General features: G+C 39.2%; 1 protein-coding gene across 8 annotated transcripts in view; it reads left to right on the plus strand.

The window, feature by feature from the left end:
- Positions 1–26,804, plus strand: part of TNIP3 (TNFAIP3 interacting protein 3) — a 71,434-nt gene that overhangs the window by 26,060 nt on the left and 18,570 nt on the right. For 4 of the 8 annotated variants that reach the window (XM_035326222.1, XM_035326221.1, XM_035326223.1 and 1 more), the window contains 6 exons: positions 4,906–5,041; positions 15,363–15,449; positions 17,008–17,097; positions 18,201–18,266; positions 19,637–19,768; positions 23,233–23,361. In XM_035326222.1, the coding sequence (XP_035182113.1) occupies positions 4,906–5,041; positions 15,363–15,449; positions 17,008–17,097; positions 18,201–18,266; positions 19,637–19,768; positions 23,233–23,361 (640 nt within the window). The remainder of the gene's footprint in view (positions 1–4,905; positions 5,042–15,362; positions 15,450–17,007; positions 17,098–18,200; positions 18,267–19,636; positions 19,769–23,232; positions 23,362–26,804) is intronic. The other 4 variants (XM_035326226.1, XM_035326224.1, XM_035326227.1 and 1 more) reach the window with 1 other exon arrangement.

A 26,804-nucleotide genomic window follows, 5' to 3' on the forward strand; every position in this document is an offset into this window, starting at 1 on the left:
GCACGTATAACCACGGCTTCATAGCATAACCTTTTGAGGACAGAATAGCATGTTTATTTTTTATTTTTTTAACTGTGTGACATTGATCTACATGGGAATTTTAGTTCCAGTCATGTACAAAGCATATGCTGGTCACACTTTTATTCTGGCTCCCAGCTGAGAGACTGAGTTGCTATAAAAAGTATGCAACCATTTATAAATAATTAACCACAAAAAGCTGTTAAAGCCTAGGACTTAAAATAGCACAAAAGATGTATCATAGAGCAAAAGCCTAGGAATTAAAATAGCACAAAGATGTATCATGGAGCCAAAAGAGTAAAAGGCTTTAAAGGCAGCACGGTGAATAGAAAGGGGAAATGAAAATATCTTTAATCTGATGCACAGCTGATCTCAAATAGTGAAATCCTGAATGGGTATGGCAATTTTCAAAAGGAAGAGAACAGACCTAAGGAATTTCTTATTCTGGGAGGACACAGCTAGTTGAATACTACTTTTCATATATGATATGGAAATTATAAGCATGGATGTGCTCTCTCCTTTTCCTGCAAGCTGCTGAAATTTACACTGAGCAACCAGCTGCCTTTGTTACATCTGTAGATGCTGCTTCCATGTCAAATGTTTTAATTATCCCAGCAGAGGAAACTGAGGAAGTCTGTCAACATTTACAGAGTTAATATTCTAAATTTTTAATTGGCTTCTGCTTTATTTATATTACAATGTGTAGATAGGATATTGTGTATTTTTTATTTTTTCCTGTTTTTATACTTAAGAAAGTTTTTACACATAGAAGGGATATACTTTGCCCCATATCAATGCATGATTTTTTTTTTATTTTTTAATATTCTCTAATGATTGATTTTACAAAGCATGCATCTCTAAAATATGACTGGGTTTCGTTTTAATGACTTTTCCAAAAGGTTATTTTTTTTTCTTTCCTTAAAAAAGCATAATTAGTGAAAACCAAAATACCCAATTTTAGAAAATGTTGGCAATGATGTAACATAATAAGGATGGTAATGGTGCAGAAACATGTCTGTGAACTTCACAAAACCAGAAGTAGTTCTGAAAGCGTTGCTTTATGTGGAAGTTAAATGCTGTGTGCCCTCTAGAGCTCGCCAGGGGAAGCCCAGGTAATCATCAAGAACTGTCTTTGGTAGCTCCTAATCACTGTTATCACAAACAGGTATTCAAGCACTCGATCATCTGTGTGCTCTAAACATACGGTCTGTAAAATGGAACTGTACTACAGATATGATTAACATTTTACATCCCTCACAATAAATGTACCCTTCTAAATATCAAAGTGGCTCTTTTAAAATATGATCAAAACACCTCAGTCTAAGAGCTGAGGGAGCAAAACCAAAGCCCTGAGGAATCTAGCCAACAAAATAATTTTCCAACTTTCATGATGATGTTGAAGCACGTGGATATTACAGAGCAGCAATACATTTGTGGGGGTTGGAGTCTTTTGTGGTTCCTTTTTTTTTTTTTTTTTAGCTGGCCCTACTGGTTCTTGCTCCTTCTCTTGCCCAGATACTGCTAAGCATGGGAAGAACACAGAGACAGAAAGGGAAGAGCCCGAGGTGAATACCAGGTACAGCTTGAAGTAAGACAAACTGCAGGGAGCAGAGCGATGAACACTTCCTGGCTGCAAAGAAATATTTAGAGCCCTCCCACCATCTTTACAGGGGATTTCCCAGCTTGATTCATGCTCTGATCTCAGGAGGCTGTGGTCAGACATCTCCTCTCGCTGTGGCTGAACCAGCAGCAGAGATGAGTGCAGCCTGCCTCCGTGCTCACTCCTGCACTCCTGCCAGAGATTGCAGCTCATCTTTTACTTTCTTTAGAGCTGCACCTAGGAACTGCTCCTTTCTCTTGAGCAGTTGTTTTACTCTAAGCTGCTGTATTTCACTTTAAAGGGTTTGAGCTGACTACTGTGACCCAGCCAGGTGTGTGGGTTGTGCCAGCAGTTAAGGATGGTGATTTGCAGTGGAGAGGTGAAAGGTAGAAAGTGGATGGTGTTGCACATTTAAGCTCTTTGGAGCAGGACATGTGACTGCAACCTTGGGCAATGAGCAAAAAATCGTCGTTATGAGAAGCCACTTGCAGGCGAGAGTTTTTTCTCCCAGCTAAGTAAGTTGGCTGCTCTACTGATCTCACACAGGAGGTGTGTGGAGCAAAAGAGAAGAGCAGCTATCTCTCACTGATGGTTGGCTGTCCAAGCAGATAAAAAACTGAAGTTTTGACAGCTCACTCTGAAAATATCAGCCTGTGGTTTTAACAGCTATGTCCCAAATCCCTCAATACTGCTCAGTAACCTCACTTTACTTAACTCTGCCTTACTCTTGCCACATTTTAGGGCTTCTAAGGGGGCAGTTGCAGCAATTTCTTCACTATGCAAATATCATTTAATGTACTTTTCCTAAAACTGCACCACAGGTGCCTGCTTCTGTGCTGTAACTTTCCAGGCCTTTGAAGCCCCCAGTTCTCTGCGCAGAGTATATCCACATCTGTTGGGAAAAGCAGGCCTCATGCTAGGTCAGGCACAGGAGTCTGAATGAGCTGAAGCTGCTGTTTTTCAGGGAAGTAGGCTTGAGAGAAAAGGGTGGTTGTTACTGATGTTGCTGAGTTGGCATTATGCAGCTCCTTAAAAGTGAAGCCTCAAAGGCAAGCTGTTGGTCTTGCCGCTGCCTGAGAACTTACTGTCCAAGAAGCTCAGCACACATTTGATTAAAAAAGACCAGTGCAAGTGGAACTATGCAGGATTTTGCAGTTTCTTAGCAAGACAGAAGGTGGCTGGATTTCTTTCTCAAGCTCGCTTGTTTTCCTTCTCTAGTTTTCCTCTTGCTTCATGAGTATTTGTGTTGACAAGACTTGTGGCTCCTTGGTCCTGTGAGTGCCTGAAGCCCTGCGTATCCCCTCAGACCAGAAGCGAAAGGGAAGCTGAGCAGCCTCAGACCTTGCTCGCATGCCCAGCCGCACAAGCTGCCACGCAGAGCCCGTGCCACCCGGGCTCGTCCGCCGCCCCCACAGCACGGAGGCTTTGAAACCACCGCAGGCTTTCAGAGCAGCTGCAGCCTGCTGCACGCCCATGAGGCTTATGAAAACGTGCACCAAGGAAGCCTTTCTCTTGCTCAGCGTGCCTGTAGCTGGCCATAATTCCCTTTCAAAGGGGTCTGACAAAATACAGTGCTCTTTTTAGTTGGGCGCTTTGTTCCTTTCAGCTCACTCTGGCAAACGTGTTGGTTTAATGCAAACAACAACAAAAAGCTTGGGATGAGGAAGCATCTTTCTGTGTAGAAGAAAACTCATGTGATGTGCTCTTGTGATCGATGACCTTTCACAGGGCTAAAAGTCCTATTTCCTGTCCTGTCAGTCGAGCCCTCAAAACACACCCGAATATCCTGCCATGAAAACTTTTCTTCCTTCCATGCTGTGGCTCCACATAGACAAGGTAGTTTGAAGAGGCAGGATGCTTGACAGGCACTAAAACTGAGAGCAACTTGCTGCCAGCTCGCCCAGCATAATCCTGTCTCAGTTTCTGTGCTTGATGGTGCAGGCAGGGTTCATCGCAACTCTGAAAATGCAGTTCCAGGTTGTCCAGCTCCTGGGCAGCAAATCAAATCCAACCTTTTGAGTTTTCCTTGTCCTTGTTTCCTGCTGTTGGAATGTTGCTGCATTGCCTCTGCAGATGACTTTATGTCCATGCTTAATGCGATATGTTTCTGTTAACGGCTCTGTGAATAAATAGCAAGTGTAATAAAATGCATCATTTTATCCTCTCAGCACAAAATTCACTTCATTTATTTAGTGTTATGATTAGGATAGATGAGTTTGTTTATTGGATAATGTTATTATTAGCCTCTTAGCAGTTTCCTCAGAATCTGCAGTTCGATCCCTGTGGATTGTCTGTCTGAACTGTGATAAATTTAACCAGTAAATTCTAACTCCTTTCAATTTTCTGGTAGTTCAAATGAAGAACTTAGTATTTTCTGCCTAAATTGAGATGTAACATTGCCATATCCTTATTGCTAATACTTCTGAGCCTTGCTGTTGGCTTTCTGGTCATGTACTATATTCATTTAGAGTTGTTTTAAGCTGATTTGGAAATAAAAGTCTAAATTACCAAAAGAGATGAGTGTTTCTTGAAAACTTAGGTTGGGTCTAGGGTTTTGGCGGTTTGGTTTTGATTATGCCCTGAAAGTCACATTCCATCACTACAGTGTATTGAATGAGTCAGCCCTAATTGCTAGATACTTCTGAAAATTATGAACATGCCATTAAGTGGACTTAAGTCCTGAGTGTCCTTAGCAGAGACTGAAAGATAACAGTATTCCCGCAAAACACGTATCATCTTAGTATCCAGGACAGACCTATTTTATAAGGTATGAATGTTTATAATAGGAACTTTCAGGGGAAAAAAAATGAAAATGCATGTCAGGTGTCTATTATGAAATATTACAGAAAATGAAACATACAATGAAAAATAAATCATTAACTGAGCATCTAGTTTTGGAGTTCAAAGCCAAGTTAAATATTTTGATAGCATTTTTGATATCAATGAATTTTAACATTCTAGAAACTAGGGGTGGGTAGGGATGAGAGTGCACTGGTTTTCAGAAAATCCCCAGAAGGGTTGACTAGGATTTCTACACACAAGGTAGTAAGATTTAAAAGGACTGCTTGCTTAAATATTTTAAATTGATTTCTGCCACCAAGCTCTTACAGATTGCATGTGTGAGACTGCTCGAGTGCTCGCTATGCACCAGGAAGGAAGGTAGCAGGAGCTCAGTGCAGGACTAGCTCTGCTGTGTCTGTTGTCACATTAAGATGACTGCTGACAAATTTACTTTCTCTGCACTTCAAGTTGCTTTGCAAAGCATCACATTGCTATTTCTTTTTAAGCAGGTGTGAAAGTAAAGAGCTTGATGCTGAAATAAGAAACCTGATAGAGAAGAGTAGCACTTTCACATCACATGAGGACCCTGAAGCTGTTGCCCAAGAAAGTCCTAACCATCAGAGAGCTTCGTGTTCCATAAAGGTAAACACAGACACCTTTTGCAATTGTTTATCTGTGAGGGGAGAACATCCAGGCAACATGCCCTGTGTGACTTGGTTATGCAGGATTTCTTTATTTTCTTTAATTTCTGAAATGATACACTGAATTTGCAGTGTATTTTTTCTGATACTGCTACTTTCTGCTGTGAAGAAGACAAAGTGAGAAGATGCTTTTTATAGTGTTTTTAAAGGTCATCTAAAACCGCTGATTATCCAAAGTACCATCCTGTGTAGTCAGCTGTGCAAAACTGTGCACACCAAGAGCACTAACATTTTCTTATGGTTGCTGTGTTTGTTAGCTCTGATTTAATGGAGGATGTGAAGATATGTGAGGAAGATAGATCTTTGAGAGGGCCGGAATGGCATTTAGATAAATAAGAAGCAAGCAGTGAAGGAGAATAATGCAATTTTAACCTTGTGTTTCTGTGGTATTGTAAACGGAGAATTATAAGCCACCTGCCAAGGTGGTCTTTGTTGCTTGCAGTGAAGAAGCACAAATAAGCATGACAGAAACTTGTTCTAGGTTTTGGTTCTCTACCCTGAAACAGCAAGCTGGTTTGTATCATGCAATAGGAGGTGAGAAGGAAATTCCTCTTCTCTGCAATCTGGGAAAGGAAGGAGATAAAGGTGTGGGAAGAGAGAAGTGATGAAGCTGTGAATGGCAGCACCCTGTGAGAAGGGACAACACACTTACCTGCCTGTGTTACTGCACCAGGAGGGAAAGGAAATCTCTGAAGGCAGTGCTCCTCCGCGTGATACAGGAAATTGATGAGGCGGTAAAGGAGAGATGACTCTCTTCTATGAAGTACAGAATTACACATAGCTCTTTTCACATGTAAACCGCCATTTCCAAAATGACTCATGACCTCAGGGCAAGAAACAGAGCTAAGCCATAGGGCTAGGAGCTAAGAACATGCACAGGGTCAGGCTAGTGGGTTTAGAGACAGGGAAAGACAAGCCAGGAGGAGGAATGGAGATTCCCAGCCCCAGAGACGGAATAAGAAGGTGAAGCAGAAGACAGATCTGACAGTAGAATCGGCTAGCATTAAGCTATGAAATTATTGTTCAGAACAGCAAGCTACAAATGGTCTGTGGAAACACACAGTTCCCATGTTAGCCTCTGACAGGAGATGCAGGAATGGCTCTGGGGGTGTGAGGGAGAAAAAGAAAGGATGTACTTGTCCCAACCACTTCTGTAGGGTGTTTCAGTATTTCCCTCAGAATATCATGGTGGTATTCCATCTGTATAAAAAAAAGGTTTTTTTTTTAATACTTTTTGCATTTAAAGCACTTCCCATTGGAAGATGTGTGTGTGTGTTGCGTACATAGATTAAAGAAGAAAGTTTAAGATATTTCCACGCTAGGAATATGTTGACTATTTATTATCTGTATTTTTAAGTCAAAGAGGCTTTCACTTGTGTGCTTATTGACTTGGACTTCAAATGACTTCAAATGACAGCTTGACAACTATGATAAGCTCCAGCAATTCAGTATAAGAAACTAGGAGTACACATGCCAGATCATTTTTTTTTTAATGTTATTTTCCAAAACACAAATTTATTATCCTTTCAATTATGAACACTAAAATAGTATTAAATAGGGAAAGTTTGTGAAAAAGTTTGTGAAAAAAAAGTTTGTGAAAGTTTGTGAAAAAGGGAAAGTTTGTGAAGTTAGATGGTGATCTAGACTTAAAATGCATGCTATACTCTTTATGTAGGAATTGGGAAAAAGATAATAATGAAACAAGAGTGTATCCCTCACTATAGTGTTAGGATGCTATCAGGAAGTTATTTGGCAGAGCAAGCAAGCCATTTTTATTTTCATTCGGTAATTTATCCTGGAGTAAAGAGTATGAATTGCATGCTGCAGAATGACTTTTCCTTCTGAGCTCACAGCAGTTTTGAAAGTGTTATCTGGAAGTGTCTGTAAACAAATTATTTTGACTTTCTTTCCTTTTTTTTTTTTTTTTTTTTCCCAATATATATTTTTTTTCCATAAAAATATTTATCGTGGTTTTAAAGGTAAATGTGTGAGTGAGATAAAACTTGGCTCTGCAGAATGGACAGAATTAATTCTCAGCACTTCCTTTCCTCTATTGTTCCTTCATCTGAAGTAGTTTAATTCTGGCTTGTGTTTTCCTGCTCCTGGAGAGGAAAAAGCGTGAGGAGACAACGAAGTCCATGCAGGCTGCAAGAGCCTTTTGGTGTACTGGGGTCCCTGACACCCACATAAGGTCCATTGGTCTCATTTGAGGGCCTGAGTGCCTGTGTCATTGTGTGTAGTTTTCCTGGGTGAACAAACTGTCTGTTTTCTTTGTAAGATGAAAAAAGAGGTGAGGCATTAGCATGGTGTCAGTGTTTTACACTGATTTAAGCTCTTCTCACTATAATGAAATGTATTTACTTTTGTTAGAGCTACTGACAAAAAAACAAAAAAAGGAAACACAATGAAATCTTTACTGATTAAAGCAACTGCCAATTTCTAATTCATATCTACTTGCCCATTCCCCTTTTCTTCTGCAACATCATTTATTATTGCTGCAATGTATAGCAGGAATGTACATGAACAAGGATTGCAAAGCTGTAGTCTGTGAAACTGCCTATGTGACTCAGGAGGGAAAGGGTTCCTTATTCTTCCTTTTAGAGTGGGAAATTCAAGGCCAAGGGCATCCAGCAACTTGCTGTTTTAATATTATAAATCAAAGAACTGTGTTTCATGACATAAAAACAGCATCTCATTTTCAAATTTAAATATAAAGCTGATTATATTCAACTGAAATTAGTTAGACTGAACATTATGAATCAAAATACAGATGTTACAAAAAAGTACTCATGCATAGTGTTTTCAGTATATGTATGGCTTATCAAGATTTTATACACAAGGATGTTTTCTGGGGGAGGTGAGGGATGATAAAAAAATATCAGGTGGGAAAGGAAGAATAGCAATTAAATTCAGCAGTGTGTCAACACAAAGTAAAGTAAGGATTATTGGCAGAGGTTATATATTTTATGTGATCAATTGGTAGCTCAAGAATACCAGACTTCCAAGTATTTGAACTGTTTTGGGTGCAAAGTGAGAAAGGAAAAAAAATAAATAAGGACTATCCGTTCTTGCACCAACTATGTTGTAAAACTCAAAATAGCCTGTTTGCCACTGGTATAAATTGTTATCCAATTATAGTTTCGTGAAATTGGGTTTTCATCTTCAGGCCTGACTTTGCAAATGCTTAAGTAGCTGTGCCCTTGTGGTTATTCTCATTAGCAAAGATGGAAAACAATGGATAAAGGAGAGCCTGAAACAGAAAGCTGTGTGATGTTGTACTTACTCTGAAGCCACATCTTGCTCTAATTTTATCTGGTTCCCACATATTAAGGAACACATTCAAATTTGCATGTATTTTCCTGTTAGAGTTTGTACCTAACTGAACAAGGCAAAATGTTGAGGCTGACATGCTTATTCAAGGGAAAATCCCTTTTTAACACATTTGTCTGGGTGCAGCACGTGGACTGGGTTGTAGTTTCTTCCTCTTGTTTAGGAGCTGATGTTATTTTTCGACTAAGATTTCTCAGTTTTTACCATTTCACATGTGAACCAGAATGGGAAAAGGGTTAGCAATGGATAATGTAGGAAGCACTGCTGGATATAACAACAGCTTCTGGAATAAAATATTTATTTTACACAATTTTGCTTAATGCAGAGTAACAGACTTCAGAGCACTTTTGAAAATGTTTCAAAGCCAAAAGGAAAGCTTGACCAAAATGTAAGCAAAGAGAGGATTTTCCAAAAGCCACCAAATTTTTACTGAGGTTCATCTCAAAGTAAATCTGACTTCTACAATGCTGAAACTGAACAGCACAATTTGAAAAATCTTCAGGCAGATACCTGATAGGAAGGAAGAAAAAAAAAGAGATTTTACAATTTTTTCATAATCAGGGAAAAATTTGCTTTTACTTAGCGCAAGCAATTTAGTGGTTCTTGGTTTCACTGCAGTGTCTGAACAGCCAGTTTTCAGAAGTGACAAGGGGCTTTCGTTATCTTGTGTGCGCCTATTTTGTAATACAAAAGCCTTTCGCAGAATAAAGATCCAGTACTCTTTGAAAAATGGGAACTTCTAACTTCTGGTGGTGCTGATGCTTTTGAGAGGATTCAGTGCTGGCCAGAGTTCCAAGGCTCTGATTTCAACCTCATTGCAAGCATCCCCAAAATGACTACAAGCCCTTTACACTCAGAAATGTCAGATCTTCTTAGAATACAAATAATTGTTATTTTTAAACAGGGAGAGGAGGAAGAGGGGGAAGGAACTTGAAAGCCACTGCTAGTAGAAATGACATAATTTCACAGAAACCAAGTAGAAATTAATAGAGGACTTCTTGGCAGTTCAGCTCACTCTGCCCTTGCAGGTGGGGTTGTGTGCTGCCACTTGTGAGAGTCACCTAGGTGTGTTCAAGGGGCAGCAAGTCCTGCCTGGTCCCTTCTGCTTCTTGGGAGGACTTTTTTCTGTGCCGGATATCTGGTGGGCTTACCCCTGCTACTCACAGCAGTCTGTCTGCAGGAGCTCCAGGCTCCCAGCTTGCTGCCAGCCATCCCTGGCAGCCATGGTCTGAATTTTCTGAAGCTTTCTTCCCTGAGTGTGCTCCAACTGCTTGCCATAAAAGTGTTTTCCCCTTCACTGCAGTCTTTAAAATAAGACAGTTGTGAACAAAAGTGGAAGATAAGACGAGCACTGTCTGTCGCAAAGATGAGAGCTGCCTGACGATTCTGAAAGAGTAGTTTAATTTTGTCACCATTGATTGTGGCATGGACAAAAATCATAAATGCCTAGGATAATGCTTCATGTGCTCGCTTGTGGGTATGGACAGGAAGGAAAAGAAAAAGGATTGTGAAGGATGGAAGAGAAAATCGAGTGTTGGAGTGTGAAGCGTTGGAAAAAGAAGGGTAGAGGTCCTACTAAGAACTCGTGATGCTTCAGAGAATGTAAGGGTTTTAAATCATGATTCACTGACATTACAGAAGGTTTCAGGCTTACTCAAGCTCCCTGCAGGTGGAGGTTTGCTTGATACAGTGTTTTCTTAGTATATTTCATCATGTTCTGATCTGCCATCATAATGGAGATAGAGCAGGGTGAGCCATGGACAAGAATGGCTTGTGTGGACATTAAGAAAGGATTTTTACAGTACACATAGGCAGAAGAAAAACTGTCAGTCATTCTAGGAGGAACCAGACCTGATCAGCTGTCCAAAGAAAGAAAATGATCATTCTTGTAGCAATTCTCAAGCTACAGCAATCCACTTGCTCTTCTGGAAAGCAAAATCTGCTCGTTCTCTCTTTGTTTTCCATGTTTTATTAAACTATGCTCAAAGGTGAGGAAAAGTTGATTTGCATTCAGTGGTGACTGATGCTACAGCTATGTGTCACAGCCCAGCAGCAGGAGCAGTAACATTTTGTTTTCTTGTTTGGGATAGATAAAATAAACGTGCAAAGGAAGTTACTTTCTGGGGAGAGAGTGGAAGTAGAAGTAAAAGGTGTGAGAAACAGATGAAAAGACCGCAAGTTACCTATAAACATGCTTTAAATTGTATGAAGAACCCTGGGTAGATAAAGGTCTGTACAATTATATCTTAGGGAGACTGTAAAAAGTTACTTGATGCCATCCACTGCAGGTGGTGATTTGGTTTTACATATATTTGTGGAGAAGTTGGAGGCAGAAATACTGTAAGAGTTTACTAAGTTTGTATTTCTAAACTCAGAGACTCTTCCCAGCAGCCTATTTGCTGCTGATTTTTGAGTGTGGCGAGTAAATGATACAGACTTAACTTCAGAGGAAGAGATTAAATAATCTGGGAAATTAAGATTCATGTAAGCATTAGATTGGGATTTATAACATTTACTGACCTGTTTGTCACTGCTGTAACATCCCACTTAGTAAATTTTGATTTTGCATATAGCTGAAGTAGGAATCATTTGACCACAGTAAAATCTGTTTTTTAATTCCGTGGACTCCAAGTGACTAGATTTCCTCCTGTAAACCCTTTACTGGAGTGTTAGAGTGCTGTTTTGCATGCCAATGCCCAGCACTTATGTGGTCGGGCATCCTGCCTGCCTCTGAAGTCCCATTTGAGTCCACCGCTGCGGGAGCTGCCCAGGTCACTCCAGGGGAGCATGCACCCTCATCCACACTGATGGACATTCTCCCACCAGCATCATTCCCTCTGTGCACAGCAGGGAGCTTCCATCCTTCCTGGGCATCTTCTCTGCTTTTGTGTCAGTGTTAACTAAACAGCACAACTCTTAGCAAGCTTTTGGACAATGGTGCTAAGTCTGTGTTTTCCTCCAAAATTTACTTTCATGGTGTTTTGCACAGACCTGTCTGCACTTAGCAGACACCCTCTTCAGCTGTCGCTTTGCCATCTCTGAGCTTCCTGTGGCTGTGTAGCACTAGGTCAGACTTCACTCCTAAGTCTTTAACTGGTCTGGTTATATTTTGCAGGCTGGCAAATTTTAAGAGCATTCTAAAAGATTGCTTGGATTTGTAAACAGTCTCCTTAAGTTTAGTTTTGTGACTGCATGCACAGTCTGGTCTGAACTAGACTTTTCCAAACAATTTAAAATTGCATATTTGATTCAACAACTTCAAACCTGTTATTAAACTCTAAAGATCATCTAATTCAGGCCCTGCTGCCATGGGCAGGGACACCTCCCACCAGAACATGTTGCCCAAAGTCCCACCCAGGCTGGCCTTGAACACCTCCAGGGATGGGGCATCCACAGCTTGCAAAGCTGAACACAGTACTTCAGGTGGGGTCTCATGAATGCAGAGTAGATGATGAGAATCACCTCCCTCCAGAGAGAGACAACATCTTTCCTTCAACCTCTCCCGGGTTTCATTGGAAGAAGACCAGCACTTCTGAAGAGCTTGAATTTTTGTTCCCTACTCATAGGCTTTTCTTCTGTTCTTACAGGTTCCAGATATACTCTTCTCTTTCCATGGCATAGTACTGTTCTTATGTGCTAATTGAAACAGAAAAACACTTGTGAGGGAGGGAACAAGACACCTATCTCCCACCAAGCTGCCCACACAACCGAACAGCTCCATTGCTCTTTAGCAGCATGTTCTAGCCCTTGAGCTGCATGGATTTCCTATAAATCTCTTAAAAGGCAGTTGACTTTACGCACTGTCTGAAGGAGCACTAGCACTATCCGTATGAACACTGTTTGCCTAGCTACATACTGAAGAGTAATTGATGTCAGTTCTATTTTGTCATATTGAATAAAATCCGTGTAGTGGAAAGCAATAGCTAAGAGCAAGATGGTGCAAGAAAATTTGTCACTGTTTTTACTGTGGATATGCAGGGTGCAATTAGTCAAAAATCCATACAGATTTCAGCTCTCATCAAGATGCTTCTTCATCTGAAATCCATACTTTTCACAAAATAATATTCAAATATTAACATTTGCCATATTTTCATTAATTGTGGCTGAAGAGGACTTGAAAAGAATGAGAATTAGTTGAGATTTACTGCAGCATCTGAGATCACAGCCCTGCACTATATCCCATGATAGTCTCTGAAAGCTTCAAATCCTTCAGGCCAAGAAATAATCATTTACTCTCTGTAGTTGTTAATAGGGTCATTAAGGTATTAACAATTAAGGACTTATGGTCCTGGTGCCCACCCAGCTTTCCAGGTTTTGACCTAATCAGTGATAACAACCATGCGATCTCAGGAACTTACCCTCAACCTCTCTGCAGTGATTTGAGTACCAACATCTCCCAGGTGGGAGTTGTGACTCATGAGCAGGCTGTGGCTGCAGTTTGCTCTTCTGTTCCCACTGTGGGGGACTGCACCTCACATAGCACCCCACAGTGTGGTGTCTTAAAGAACTCAGTAACCAGGGCTGGTTTTACCATATAGGCCAGACCATAAATGCAGCAGTTCAGACTTTGTTTCTCCCAAAAGCTAGGCTGCTGCTGGAATGGGGATGGGACTGTGCTCGCCATAGGAACTGTAGTAAGGGAGATTGTCTGGGCTTAAGGATCATTGCCCATGGGAGCAGACGCGAAACACAGATGTTTTCTGGTTGTGTTTTAATGAATCGATTAGTTGCTCAGTGTTAGTGCTATACAGACCAAGTCAGACTATTTCCACGAGTTTATCATCTACAGGGCTGTGGCAGGCATAGAAGGAGGCAGTGGGATATTGTGAGAAGGTGAAAGGTAGCATTCATGTCACTCGTGTCTAGTGCCTCTCCTTCAGCAGCTGACTCTTGACTCTTCATACACGGTAACTTCAGGCCAGAAAGATGTTTTCCACTCTCTAGTGTGTGAGAACACCAAATTATGCAGACAGCCTGCTGATGGACGCTGCTGAAGCGGATGTGACAGCCACAGATTGTGGGTGAGACGTCATTTGTTCTGTGATCTGACACTAACATCTGGATGACCTTTAGCACTCGGTTGGTCTGTTTTCTCATAGGTATGGTAGGGCTGTTACCTACTTTTGCCCATGGCTTCAAAATCCTTAGGGATAAGCTTTGATTTGACATAAGCTTTAGATAACTCCATTACAATACTCAGTCTCACTTTTAAAATGCATTTTTTCCTTTCTTCCCCACTACAGGGATTGTACAGTTTAACTATCACTACTTTCTCTGACGTAGGGTGAGTTTATTCATTATAAGATGGCCTTATCGCCTGCCAGTTTTCCAGAAGATGTCCTCCCTGTTTCACTTAATTTTGCCTAGGTGATGGAGAGGTTTGTTTCGCAGCATGACACTTAACTGAACGTGTTTCTCACCATACATTAATCACAGGAGAAATGTCAAGAAATGCAATTACCAGAATTGCTGCTACGTTATCTGCCATACCGAGATATTTTTTTCCTTCTTTAAACCAATGCTGTACCTGGAAGGGATACGTATCCAAAGGCTGGTTTTGGTATAGGTACAGATGAAATCATTTTATTTCTTGATGGGTAGAATGCCTCCCATGTAGAATCTAAAATGCCTCTACTAAAATAAAATCTGTCTTTAAACTTCTTTCTTTATAGCCCACAAGTTTTGCAGCCTCTTCATAAAAAAGAACAATTAAGAAGAACATCAGAGTAGGGAGGATATATTTCATGTCCAAAAATTTTAAAACAGTAGCTTTCTTCCAAGCTGGGCTTTTTCTTTTTGCAAAACAGGATTTGCTTAGTCAGACATTGTGAAACAGAAATCTGGAATGTGTCTATTAAATTCCACCATTTCACAGGATTACTTTAGTTTGTCTAAAGATCTCCTGAAGATTTATGTTATTTTCTGAAGATTTATGTATGTCAAACTCCACAAGCTAGCTTTAATTTTGCTTCTTGAAGAGCAAGTAAACAACTTCTGCCCTCACTGAAAAAAGACCTCAGACCCAGGGATCTTTCCACAATAAGGAAAATTATTTTTCTTTCAAGTTTCCTTCTCAAATCCATCGCTATTCAGAATTCCAAGGCTGAAGACAGAAATGCTTCATGCTTTTCTTTTTTTCCTCTTCACATTGGATGTGGAAAGTCTGTGGACGCCTTTTCATTGTTAATCAATTGTTCTGACTTTAACTTGGCAACTTTAGCCTGTTTTTCCAAATGGGGAACGAAGACATAAGTTCAAAGCATTAAGACTTGAGCACCTTGAAGCTAGGTCTGTGCTCAGTTAGGGTAGGTGACTAGAATGGCAAGTCCTTAAGAGAAGATCAACATGTGGAGTTCTGCATCTTTGTGCAGCTCTTCTTCAAGGAAAGTAAATTGGTTTTCCAGTTACAGCATTCCCCTAGACATCCTGGAGTTTGTAGGGGTGTCCTCTTCCTCATAGCTTATCTATTGCTCCTTTTGGGGCATGACTCACTATGCTAACTTTTTCTGTCATGGCAGTTTACGCAGTCTTACTGTCACTTAATAATTGTCATACTTACATAAGTGCTTTTCTACAACTGGAAGCAGGGATAGAAAACCCTGTCCTCTTATTTACTGAAAAATGTACCCTTCCTTCCCTTACACATGCAACTTCCTCTCTCAGGGGCAAACTGGCCAGTCGACTGCAATTTGCATCTAGTGTACACAGAGTGCTCCCTTGCCTGGTGTATTAGTCATAGGCAGTGTGCTTGAACCATTCTGGGAAGCCCCAGCTGGGAAGGAGGAAAAGGTTAAAATCAGAATTCCACCACCTAGGTTTTAGTCTCCGCCACTTCAAAAGGCAGCGCTCGTGTATCTTCTGCATCTTCGTGCATTTCCCTCCACTCCTTTAAAGGATGTAAAATACCTGTTTCATTGCTCTCTCTTTCAAAGACCTGCAGTGAAACAAATGCTCAAGGCCGTCTTGGATGCACGTGGGCAGATGTGAGTGAAATGGAAGCCCCAGCAGACCTGCTCGAAGTAAGTGAATGTTTTGGCTCTCCTCTGAAGCGCTGTTTGTGTAGCAGGCATGGCTTGAGCTGGTGCAGGTACATGCCACTTTGTAGATGGACAATTATAGGCTCACTTGTGTGTTCCAGTAGATTTGTCTGAATGTTTTATGCTGCTTAAAATTATAAGGAAATATTCAATATTTTTAGACACAGAATTCTTAGAAAGATTTTTTTTTTTTTTTTTTTTTCCCCCCAAAAAAAAAGTATCTGGTCACTTTGATTTGTTATTACACAAAAGGTAGAAAGTGGTTCATTTTAGTGACCCAGCAACTTTTATGAGCAGCATTCAAACCAATTTGCTGAATGTATTGTAACTTTTAGATTTGTGAGTTGTCATATTGATTTTAATAAGACTCTTTTTGCACCGAAATATATACCTAAGGCCCTGAACACATGAGTAATTTCACTGCCTACCATGTGATTTTTTCAGATACTTTAATTTAAATGTGTTGATGAACTTCTATAGGAAGAGGGATTATTTTCTGGCATTGAAATCAAGTGCTCCAACATTAGAGCTTTGCAGGACTGGCTGGGGGTAAATACATGGCCAGGATTTATGCATATAAAAAGACACAATAGAAATATTCTGTGATCATCTTCATTATTGTTGGCATTAAATTCTCTAGTTGAAGAAAATAAATTAATTTCAGGAGACATAAGACCTTAGAAGTGCTCACACTTTTATTCCCCATTTTCTCATGTATTGGTTAGAAGTCAGACTTAGGGAAAAAAATATCCTTGACCATGTATCTGACCAAATGTATTTTTACGAACATGTACTTTTTATCCAAGCCAGTTCTCTTTTATATATATATATATATATATATATATATATATATATATATATATGTATATCACATGTTTGCTTTCATGAGAATCCATGGAAACTTCTTGGAAATTATGATATTTATCATTGCCATTACAAGAATGAGGGCTTAGCTGCTGTTGTCCTTCATGGACAGAACTCCAAGTTAAATCAGACAATTGCAGATTGGACCGATTTTCCTAATTGCTCCAAATAGCCTATTCATTTTCTGTATTGCTTGTTTTGAACCCATTGTGCTAACGATTGTTGCTCCAGGCCTGCAAACACTTACCAGGCACAAAACTACTAATTATTCTAGTTCTTGTAAACTAAGGGAATTACTTACGCCCACTTTAACTTATGCTCAACTTTTGCGGCTTTTACTATTTGTTTGTATTACCATCTGTAAGATAATCAAAAGCCTATTCTGTGTTATATACCTCAGATGGTGCAATGAGACCTAATTTTGTTTATTTCGCCACCCATTTGCATAATGGCTCTGAAACACAGGCTAGGCAGGGTTAAAGCAGATGAATGGTTCAGAATCTGCTGTTGGCAGGTGTCAAGATACTGATAGCAAATGCAATGTAAGAGAATGTTGCTGTGTCACTTTCTTTACATTGCAGGTGGCAGGGTGGATGGGAGTTTTATATGCTAATCATGAGTTGAAGAGGGGATGCTGGAAGTATTCATTTTTGAACATTTGTTTTTTTTCCTCCAGTCGAAGCACACATTACTGACCAAAAAGAAGACTGTATTAGCCAATTCTCTGGAACAACAGATTCTCTCACTGGAAAGACAGAGACGAGAGGTAATCTTAACTTTACCTACCCTTAACCTTTACAGCTATAACCTAAGATAGACATTACAAGATCAGTAGCATTTCCATGGCAGGAAATCATTGAATGTTACTTACACTGTATTTAAGCAGCAATTGGTTTCATCAGGCAGTGCAGCAAGACCTCTGTTTCTTCTCTGGAAATCTCATTCCCCATTCTTTTGAGGAAATTTCTATCTGGAGAATTTCCACTTCACATTTCTTCGCAGCCTGAAGCATGCAAGCACTTAAACTTCTGTTTAAATTAGTTCTTATAATTCCTATATCTAGGCAGTTATATTTGGAGAACTGTTCCTAAAAACAAATGTTGACCAAATATTGTAACACAATTATAAATCCAGAAGAATGGAGATTTATATGTCACAAAGGGCAAGCTTTCATAATGATCACTGTGGTAAAGGCCAAGGAATCACTATGAGTAGTAGCAACTGGAGTTTTACCACAAGTAGCAGCAAACTGGAAGCTATTCTATTTCTGAGCATCCTAACGAGTCACCCTGCATCCTACAAATCAAAATGCTTCTGGGAAACCTATATGGTCTTCTCCAATAAAAACATTGACTTCACTCATACCGATTTTATGCATGGTGTTTGCCAATCTTACCTGTTTTCCATGGATACGTTTGCTCAGTTTAGTGGTACTGAAAAAGGCAAGCAGGGTTTGCACCCAGCTGTAATTGCAGTTGATAGGCGTCTTCAATTCACTGCTTTGAAGCTGGTGACCTTCTAATTGCAAATATGCTTATGTAACTTAAAGCAAACTGACAAAAACATCCTTAGCCATTTAGGAATTGCAGCTTGGGATTTGTACAGTGCTGCAAATGATTCACCTACAGTTTATTTTATATTTGCATCTTTCCTGAATGTTACTTCCTGAACATTCATGTGCCTTAGCTAAAATAGCAAAGAACTGGCTGGTGAGCCGTAGAGCTCACCAGATTTTATGTTTACTTTTTCTTGAAATGGACTGTCCACGTAACAAAGAGGTTGTGAACACTCATAGCTAGAGAATCACTCTCTTATTTATCGGCAGTGTTGAAATGAGGGTTATTTACTGTCTCTTCCTGATAATTACAGCTTCTGGAGGTGAACAAACAATGGGATCATCAATTTAGAACTATGAAACAGCTTTATGAAGAACAGGTAACAATGTTAACTACTTCTATTGGAAGATGAATGCTATCTGATGATTAAGTCTGTGCTTAAAAACCAACAAGCCATAGCTGTAGTAGTAGTATCTTTGAGTGGGCATAATCATAATATTTACTTTGTCTTTTGTCTTTCGTTTAGGTAAAATACCTAAATAAAATAAAATCACATTACATAAAAGTGAAGCTTATGTATTTGCAGTCTTCAGTGGCACAAATAAGCAGAGACCAGACAAGCAAGCTGTATCTAAATTAGTAGGGAACCATGGGTGGACATGACAGCAGAGGTATTCATGCCTTCCACAAGGTCACACTTCACAGCAGAATGACCTGAAGATTAGCCTGCAGTGTCTGGTGTGTCCAGCCCCTGATCCACTTTGTCACAAGTCTGTTAGTTCTTGTCCCATCTTTTGTGGTAATATTCACTCTGGCTTAGGAAGCCTAGAAAGTCACCAGGGCTCTCTGTAATGTGGGAGCTCTCAGGTAAGTCTTCCATGAACGCCACCTTCTGTAGGAAGAGAGACTTCTTGCCTTTGAGAAACTGCTCTGTACAAAAATATTAATTATATATTAAAATACTTATATTATAAAAAGTAAATGGTAAATAAATACTTATTTACTTTTTTATTTTTATTTTTATTTGACAAGATGCCATTGTCATAGCTTTCATTCCTTGTTTCCGGCTCTGTGGCAAATTAGCTGCAGACATTATGATCAACTGCCTAGCAAAGCTAGCTGCTTAAAGTATTTCTAGGTATTCTAAAAACTAAGTTGGTTCATAAACTGACACTTCTCTTATTTCCTTCTATGAAAAGGAAGTTTGCCAAGTGACCTCATGTGCTTATCAGGAAAATTTTCTTTCTAATATTTTCCAGTAAGTTTTACTGAGATCTCAACCATTTCTTCCTTGACTTTTTTTTTTTTTTTTTTTTTTTCCCAAAGAGAATTCAAATGTCTCTTCCTCATTTAATATAGGACAGTTTTATGCCTCTGGCTAGATTGCTTTGGAAGTGTACTAGTGCTGAGGCAGTCCATGTTGCAAAGGGAAAGAAAAAGAGCATTAAAAATGGAGAATTCATATGCAGGAACAGCCCCATGGTAGCTGTGCTTTAGCAGTAAAATCAGTGCTAGAGCCAACTGAGTTAACACCATGAGAGAAATTGCCCTAAATCATTAAGAGTTTCCCCTGCAAACAGAGCAGCAGGGCTTAGGGGGAGGAGTAAGTGTTTGGGCACGTTGCACCCAACCAGATCCACGCCTTTACACTAATCTGCTGAGAGTTGAAAGGATTTGGAGGCACCTTCGGGGTGCTGTGCCTTTCAGGATGCACAGCGAGCCCACCATGGTATATTATTTGCTTTTCAGCTGGCAGAAATGAAGACAAAACTGGACATGTCAGAGAGGAGAGTCAGTGAGCTGCAGGAAGAGAGACATCGGCATCCTCCAGAAAAGGAGAGGCTGCAAGTCCTGGGCAGAGACAGGCCGTCACAGGAAATGGTAGGAGGTTGCACTGTCACCCAGTGTCTTTCCTCTATCTTCTACTAAGTGCACAGCATGGGCTGTTGCAGACCCAGCAGATGGTGGTGCTGGGTGCTCATCAATATTGTACCCAAGGCAGTGGCTGATCTTTGATCAGAGAACTATGCATTGTGAGGCCGTCATTTCTGTAGAAATTGTCAGACCACACAGCAATAGTGTGTGTGAGAAGGAATAAAGAGCAGATTGATGTGCATAGTTCAGATATTTTCTTTCTGAATATTCTTTTTAGGGTGAATTTCTTTGTGTCCAGAGAAAGAAAATGCTACTGTAATTTTAAACAGAAAAGCTGCAGATATCATATAAAATGCTCGACAATAAAAAGTCAGATCCCTGAAGCTAAATTCCCACCAAAGTAAACCCACCAACCAAAGTAATCAGCAAAGTTATACCAAATATACAGAAAAGGTTGTCTTTGTCCCATCAGACAAGCACCAGAGAGTGAACAGTAACTATTCTCATTCTGTTTCATGGTAACACACATTTCATAGTCTCTTGTAAGAGCTTCTGACTGCTGCTCTGACAGCTGAAGGCTAGGCTCTCCTTTCTCATGGGAAACTTGATAATGTGAAACAAACCTGAAGACAAGTGGCAATCACATCACTTCCATTCTCAGATGAAATATATGATAGCTGCTGTAGAGAAAAAAAGTGTAAAGCCCTTAACTTTTATTTTCATAGGCAGAACATTTGTCTTACTTGCTTAACTATTACAACATGGGTAAACACGTGCTTGGTTTCCAACCAATAGGCCCATTTACATGCTTCAAAGCAAACCATGCCATTATGAACTTGTTTAATCACTGCCTGTATTTGCCCTGTGTATACAGTCAATGCTAGACAATCCATCTTCCTGTTCATATTACTAAGATGTTTACTGACAACCTTTTTAATAAATGATAGCTGTGAAAAATAGCTAACTCTTTGGAAAGGTAATGATGAGCAGTACACTCTCAAATTCATTTTCTGCATATGTGAATAATGAACAAGGTAACTATACTCTAAAAATCTCTTATGGGGACAGGTCAACCTGCCTGGCATACCAGCTTTAGAACAACAGTTTCTCTACAAATTATATGGCAGCCAGTAAGTGCTTCTGTTTCATTTGAACTTCTTTACTTGTTGGATGCCCTGCAGGGATGCAGGAGATCTACCTTTGGAGATGTGGCTGCTAAAAGTAGAGAATTTTTAATGCGTTTCAAAAATTGTAATATCCATGTCACGTTACACTGTGCTGCCCACGCGGCTAGGTGAAGAAAAAGCAGTTCCAAGGGATAATTCAGAGAAATGCTTAAAGTTGTTCAGTTTGAAAACACACAAGTAAGCCTGTTGCTTTAAGGTTCAACATGCTGAAGGGACCTAGGCTGACAGATCTATCATGATTAATTTTGTATGGCTTTGTATTTTTTTCTACAGCATCCAACTTTCTTCATACTTGCATTTATTTTATACTTTATATATATAAATATGTATAGTATTATATATGTATCTCTATATATTTTATTTTCTTAGAAGATAGCAACAGTTTATTAAAAAAAAAAAAAAAAGAAAAAGAAAAAAAAGAAAGAGTGTTCTTCTTCACTCCCTATAGCCATGGAGCTGGCATAGGCTGCAGAAGGTTATTGCCAGAGCAGAGTAATAAGGTGTTTGTTTTCTATTTGCTTATCTAATCCAGCAGCCTGTCAGGACCTTTTAAATTTATTTATTCAGAGTAGCTTCCCTGAGCCATATGGGAAAACCAGCAAGAGCAAACAATCTCTGTCTGATGGGGCTGTTTTTCTTTTTTGGTGCATCTGAAGGTATGACTGTCACACTGACAATGTTGTGAATTAAAAGTTATCTGTTTGTGTGTCCTCCATGGCCCACAGATGAAAACTGACTATTTTGGAGATTTAAATTGTTTCATTCTCTCTGAGCTCAACTGTGTGCATGTAGACAGTAATCAAAGACTTATGGTAAAGGAGCCATAAAACCTAAGATTAAGTGTTGAATAAGAAGCAATAAGACTAAGAATTCAGATGGTTAGAAACCCAAACAAACTCTGTTTGGGTTAATTATAACTGTCTGTATTCCCTAAGCTGTCAGCTTTGGAGAAGGTGAATGTGTGCTAGGAGAGAGGAAAAGGGGATGGAAAAGAGTAGAATAAAGCTAAAAGCCTACAAAGATTTTAGTGTTTACTTGTTTTAATACCTTAAAGCATACAGAGACATGCCAACTTGAGTTAACTCCTGAGTGTGTTCCTTAATAGAAATGTTCCAAGTAGCTTAGAAAAAAGGAAAATAAGGCTAGTTCCTGCATATGGGACAGTTTCTCAGGGGTGTTTTTCAGTGGCTTGATGTGCACACAGTGATTCACCTCTCGTGAGCCCAGAGAGAAAATAACTAGTAGCTGGCTGCACAGAGATAGGGCTGTTGCACAGAAAGAAAGCATGTGTATGGTGTCATGTGCATGTGATTGTTGGATCTCATTTCTTTATCACATAAAGCAGCTGCAGAGGAGTATTTGAAGTTTTTTGTTGTTGTTGTAGAACAGTCACTCTCTTTCAAATGTCTGAGCAGCTTTCTCTAAGACAATTTGACAAAAGCAAGCTAGCCAGGAATGCATTACCCTGGAGAGAAAGAAGGGAAGATTACACAATGCCAGTTACTTCAGGCTCTGATCTGAATCTTAGCTCTCTTCATTGCAGATTGAAAATAGCTATGCTGAAAGCAATAGGAGAAGTGAATCAAACTTAATTTGGCAAATCTTTCCTACAAATTTGTATAATAACATTTTGAAAGACTAGTATAAGTCCTGTTGCAAATAGGGACATCTTCGTGGAGGTTTGCTGGGATGGAAGCAGTGTAGGCACACACTAAGAAGGGTGGAGCTCAAGACAACTGTGATTTTTTTTTTTTTTTTTAAAAAAAAAAGTGGGTTTCAAGCCTCAGTTGGTAGCTTGGTAATTCTTGAGCAAGCTGAGGCCTGCCACAGCCTCTTGAGTAGTGGGAAAAGCCCTCACACTGTATTCAGAGATGTGGTTTTGTCTCCAATCTTGTATGATATTGGGTGTGGCTGGGACTCCACCTGCTTCTAGGCCTGGCCTTGCATTGAGTAGATGAGACTAATGCAGGGTTGGGATGGTCATTTATACACTCCCATTTGCCTTGGCCTGCCAGCTTTTTCATGCCTTTATGCAACTGCAGATTGTAGAGGGCAGGAATTTATTCTGGTATGTTGCCTCTGTCTCATCATATGGTGAGTGGTCAAAACAATTTCAACAAACTTTATCATATCTGGGTTTCCTAACCATCCGTCTTCCTGTTGCTTTCTTTCCCAGCTGTGTTTGGGACACCAAAAATTCAGCACATCTGCCAGGCAGCAGATATTTGAAAATTGTTTTTGAAAAATGGTTCCATCTGCATTTCTCTGTATTTTGCATCCCAGAAAGAAACAAAGGTTCTAAGTGAAGTACTGCATGACATGAAGGAAGAGAACAAGCTCCTGAAGCAGAAGAATGCCTCAATGATAAGAAAACAAGAACACTATGAGTGTGAAATAAGTCGTCTTAATAAGGTATGAGCAAGAGTTGAGCCAGTGACTGGGACTTCTCCCTTTAATTCTAGGGTCTCTGATGTTAAGCACTAACACTACCTGATGTCTTTTTTTTCACTCCTTGGGTGAGCAATCTGTCCACGGTAGCAAACTAATGATCACTGTTAATCCATAGATCATAGATTCAGAAAGCTGGGGAAAGAAGCAAGAACTGAATTTAGCTAATACCTGTTCATGCTGCTCTTGGCAGGTTGTAGGGTTTGCACTGTAAAGTAGAAAGTTAATAAAATCTTTGGCTTCTTCTGTGAAACTTCTCTCTGTCATAATTATGTTATTTCTAGGTTTCCCCTCCTTAAAACAAAAGGGAAATGTGAAATGGCACAAAGCTGTTTTCATGCACACCAAGTGGAACACTGTGATAAAAAATTCAGACAGTTTAAAAACTGTTGTTTTACATATGTTCTGTCTGAGAATGGCTTCTCTTCACAAGGCATATGCTCCAGCCTTCTTATATGCAAGCATGCATACATACATGTGTGTATATATATTTATATGTATGCATGTGTGTGTGTGTAGATATCTCATTGAGGAAATTGCCATAAAACAGCTCAGGGGATTTTTTTTTTTTTTTTTTTTTTTTAATAAACGGAGGGAAAGTAATAAATGTAACTTTGTTTAATCAAAAGATCACATAAAGCAGTGGGTGTTTTCTAACAATTCTGTATTTCATGGTGAACCACAAACACTTCCTGAGGAAATGCACTGCAATAACCATTGCTGTGTATCTCTAAGTGAAGCATAAATTGGAGGACCAGAATGTGTGAAAGTCAGGGCAAAAAAGTAATGTTGCCATATTAAAATATCTGACAATTTATGATCTCTAGCTCATTCTGAAATGCATTGGCAAGACTTGCTCAAAACCTTTTGTGACTTTCATTACAGATTTTTTTTTTGTATTTTATTTTTTATTTTATTTTATTTTTAGAATCTTACAGTGTTGTTGGAACTAAGATGTCGGTAAATAAACCATAGTTTTAAATGAAACATCAGTTTTATGCAACATAGTTTCTCACACGAGTGATGCTTTACTGATTTCCTGTGTAATCACATCCTTCAGATCTCATGAATGCACTTAAGACTTTGCCTTTTTAAGTCTAGTACCTCTGCTATTGCAGTTTCAGTGACTTCAAGTGCTTACAAATTTTCCGAAATCAATCTTCTACCTTAAAAATACTTTAAGCTCCTTCTGTGTTACTTCTGTTGGAAGGCTGTTCTGGAGCTGTAACCCTTCTTTCATTAGACACTTTCATCCATTTCAGTTGGGCTGAATTTATTCTGGCCAGATGATTATTTATTTATTTATTTATTTTTTAAATGGTAGTAGTATCAAACAAATCTGCTTCACTCCTGTTGTTAACGCTTTACCTGTGCCAACGTGGAGCAATCATATTTTTGTTACCAGACAGTAGCTCAGCTCACCCAAGTTTTTTGTTCCCTTAAATATATAACTGTGCTTGCTAATATGCATGATTTTGCATCTCAGTCATTTTAAGCTATTTAGTTCCCAGTTTATGGAAAATATTACTACTTGTTTTTAAGTACATTAACCTGTTTGCTTCCAGCTTCATTCAGCATCGATCTGGTCATCCAGAGTACCCAAAATGTAGATCTTGTTCTGATCCTACTTTGATGTTTACCATATGAAAGTGTTGTTGCAATAGTTTGAAATGCCATATCCCAAGACTGTTGGCTTTTCTGTTGCTGTTTCCTTGTTTGCCTTACAGTTCAAATACTAGACAAATTTCTCTCTGACTTAATTGATAACTTTGCTGCAGCACCATCTCAGTTGTGTCATTCAAATGTAGACTGATAGGCTGCAATTTCCCTATTAAGAAAATCTGTTTATAATTATTATTGTTATTATTAATGAAAGATGATCAGGTTAAACTCTACTTTACTTCATCCCATTTCTCATGTCTATAAAGCTATTCTCTTCAAAATTTCTTCCCAAGCCTGGCACACTCATGTGGTTAGATTAAGGGATTGCTAGTTGTATGGACCACATCCTTCTTGTAACTTTGAAAACCAAGTTAGTCGTCTTTCAGTAATATAGTTTCCTTTTTGATAAATATATATATATATTTATATTTCAGAAAAACTCTGTGCTACTTGTCTTGCAATTTCATGTTTCAGTTTCCAGTATTTCTAAATGAACATTATTTAACATTGCATGAAGTTAAGCTGAGTCCTTATTTTTACTTTTTCCTTTCTGGTAGCCATCCTGCCATTGCCACAGTATTCTATTATCCTCCTTCTTGGGTAATACAGTTTTTAGTCTTGCTCACAGCATCACTAGTATTACCTTTCTGCTTGTGCTCATTTTTATAATGAAAGAAGCACTCATAACTTATTTTGCAACATATAACTCATGATGCCTTGCAGCTCACTACCTGGAATCATGATACTAAAACTTCACCAACCCTTTTGGCTGCTGACCTTCTACTCCCAATATAAAAGCTGATGTGAAACTTGATTTTATTACTTGCTTTGTTATTTGTGTAGAGCACTGACGTGTCATATTGTAAAAGAGATTAACAGTGGCTGGAAGGGATGAAAGGAAGATTAGTCAGTGAGCTATTTGTGTCTACATCCTCCCATACTTAGGTATGGCCTTATTTATGTATGACATGGAATACAAACTTTGTCAATAGTATACCTCTTTCTCTTCTGCACTGTTCTTAGGGACAGTAGCTCACCAGATAAAAGCCCTCCCTTTTCACTTCTGTGTTCCTTGTTGGAAGTGCTATTTTTTTCCCCTTTTTGATACTTCATGGAAGATGAGGTCCATAATACTAATCCTTGGGTTTCTTGGGTGTTCTTTTTTCCTGCTTGTCTTCTTCCCCTTTTCCCTCTCCAAGTTTTCTCCCTTCTCTTACAACACAAGTGGTGCATGGCCAGTCAGGGGGAGCTGGGGACTACTAGCAGGAAGGGAACCTTCTAAAGTGAATGAAATTAGCTGAGTCCATATGTTCTGTGAAAGATGCGGAAAAGCACTGAAATTGAAATGTAAGCATTTGTGGTAGAGTAAATAAGAAATGTGTAAGTGTGGTTATAGACAGAAAGTGGTAGGAATGATTTAAGAAGTATTCCAGTCCAGGGGACAGCTGTGGAACACTATTAAATAAATAAAATCTGCAAAGAAATGTAGCAGAATTTGACTGAAAAATAGTGTAAGAGCATTCTGTGTAGTGTGTGTATACATAACTCCCTCTAGTGACAAGTTATGGAGACTACATAACTTTGTCTCAGTATTCACTTTGGTTCCAGCTGAAGAAATTTGTACTCCTGGTGCAAAAAGTGTTTCAGTCCAATTTTACTATAGGAACATTTATAGGCATAGTCAAATGCTACTGTAGCATTCTTGGGTTGTTTTTTTTTTTTTTTTTTTTTTTTTTTTTTTTTTT

This window comes from Oxyura jamaicensis, chromosome 4 (genome assembly GCF_011077185.1).
Source record: "Oxyura jamaicensis isolate SHBP4307 breed ruddy duck chromosome 4, BPBGC_Ojam_1.0, whole genome shotgun sequence".
In the NCBI taxonomy this organism is placed as follows: Eukaryota; Metazoa; Chordata; class Aves; order Anseriformes; family Anatidae; genus Oxyura; species Oxyura jamaicensis.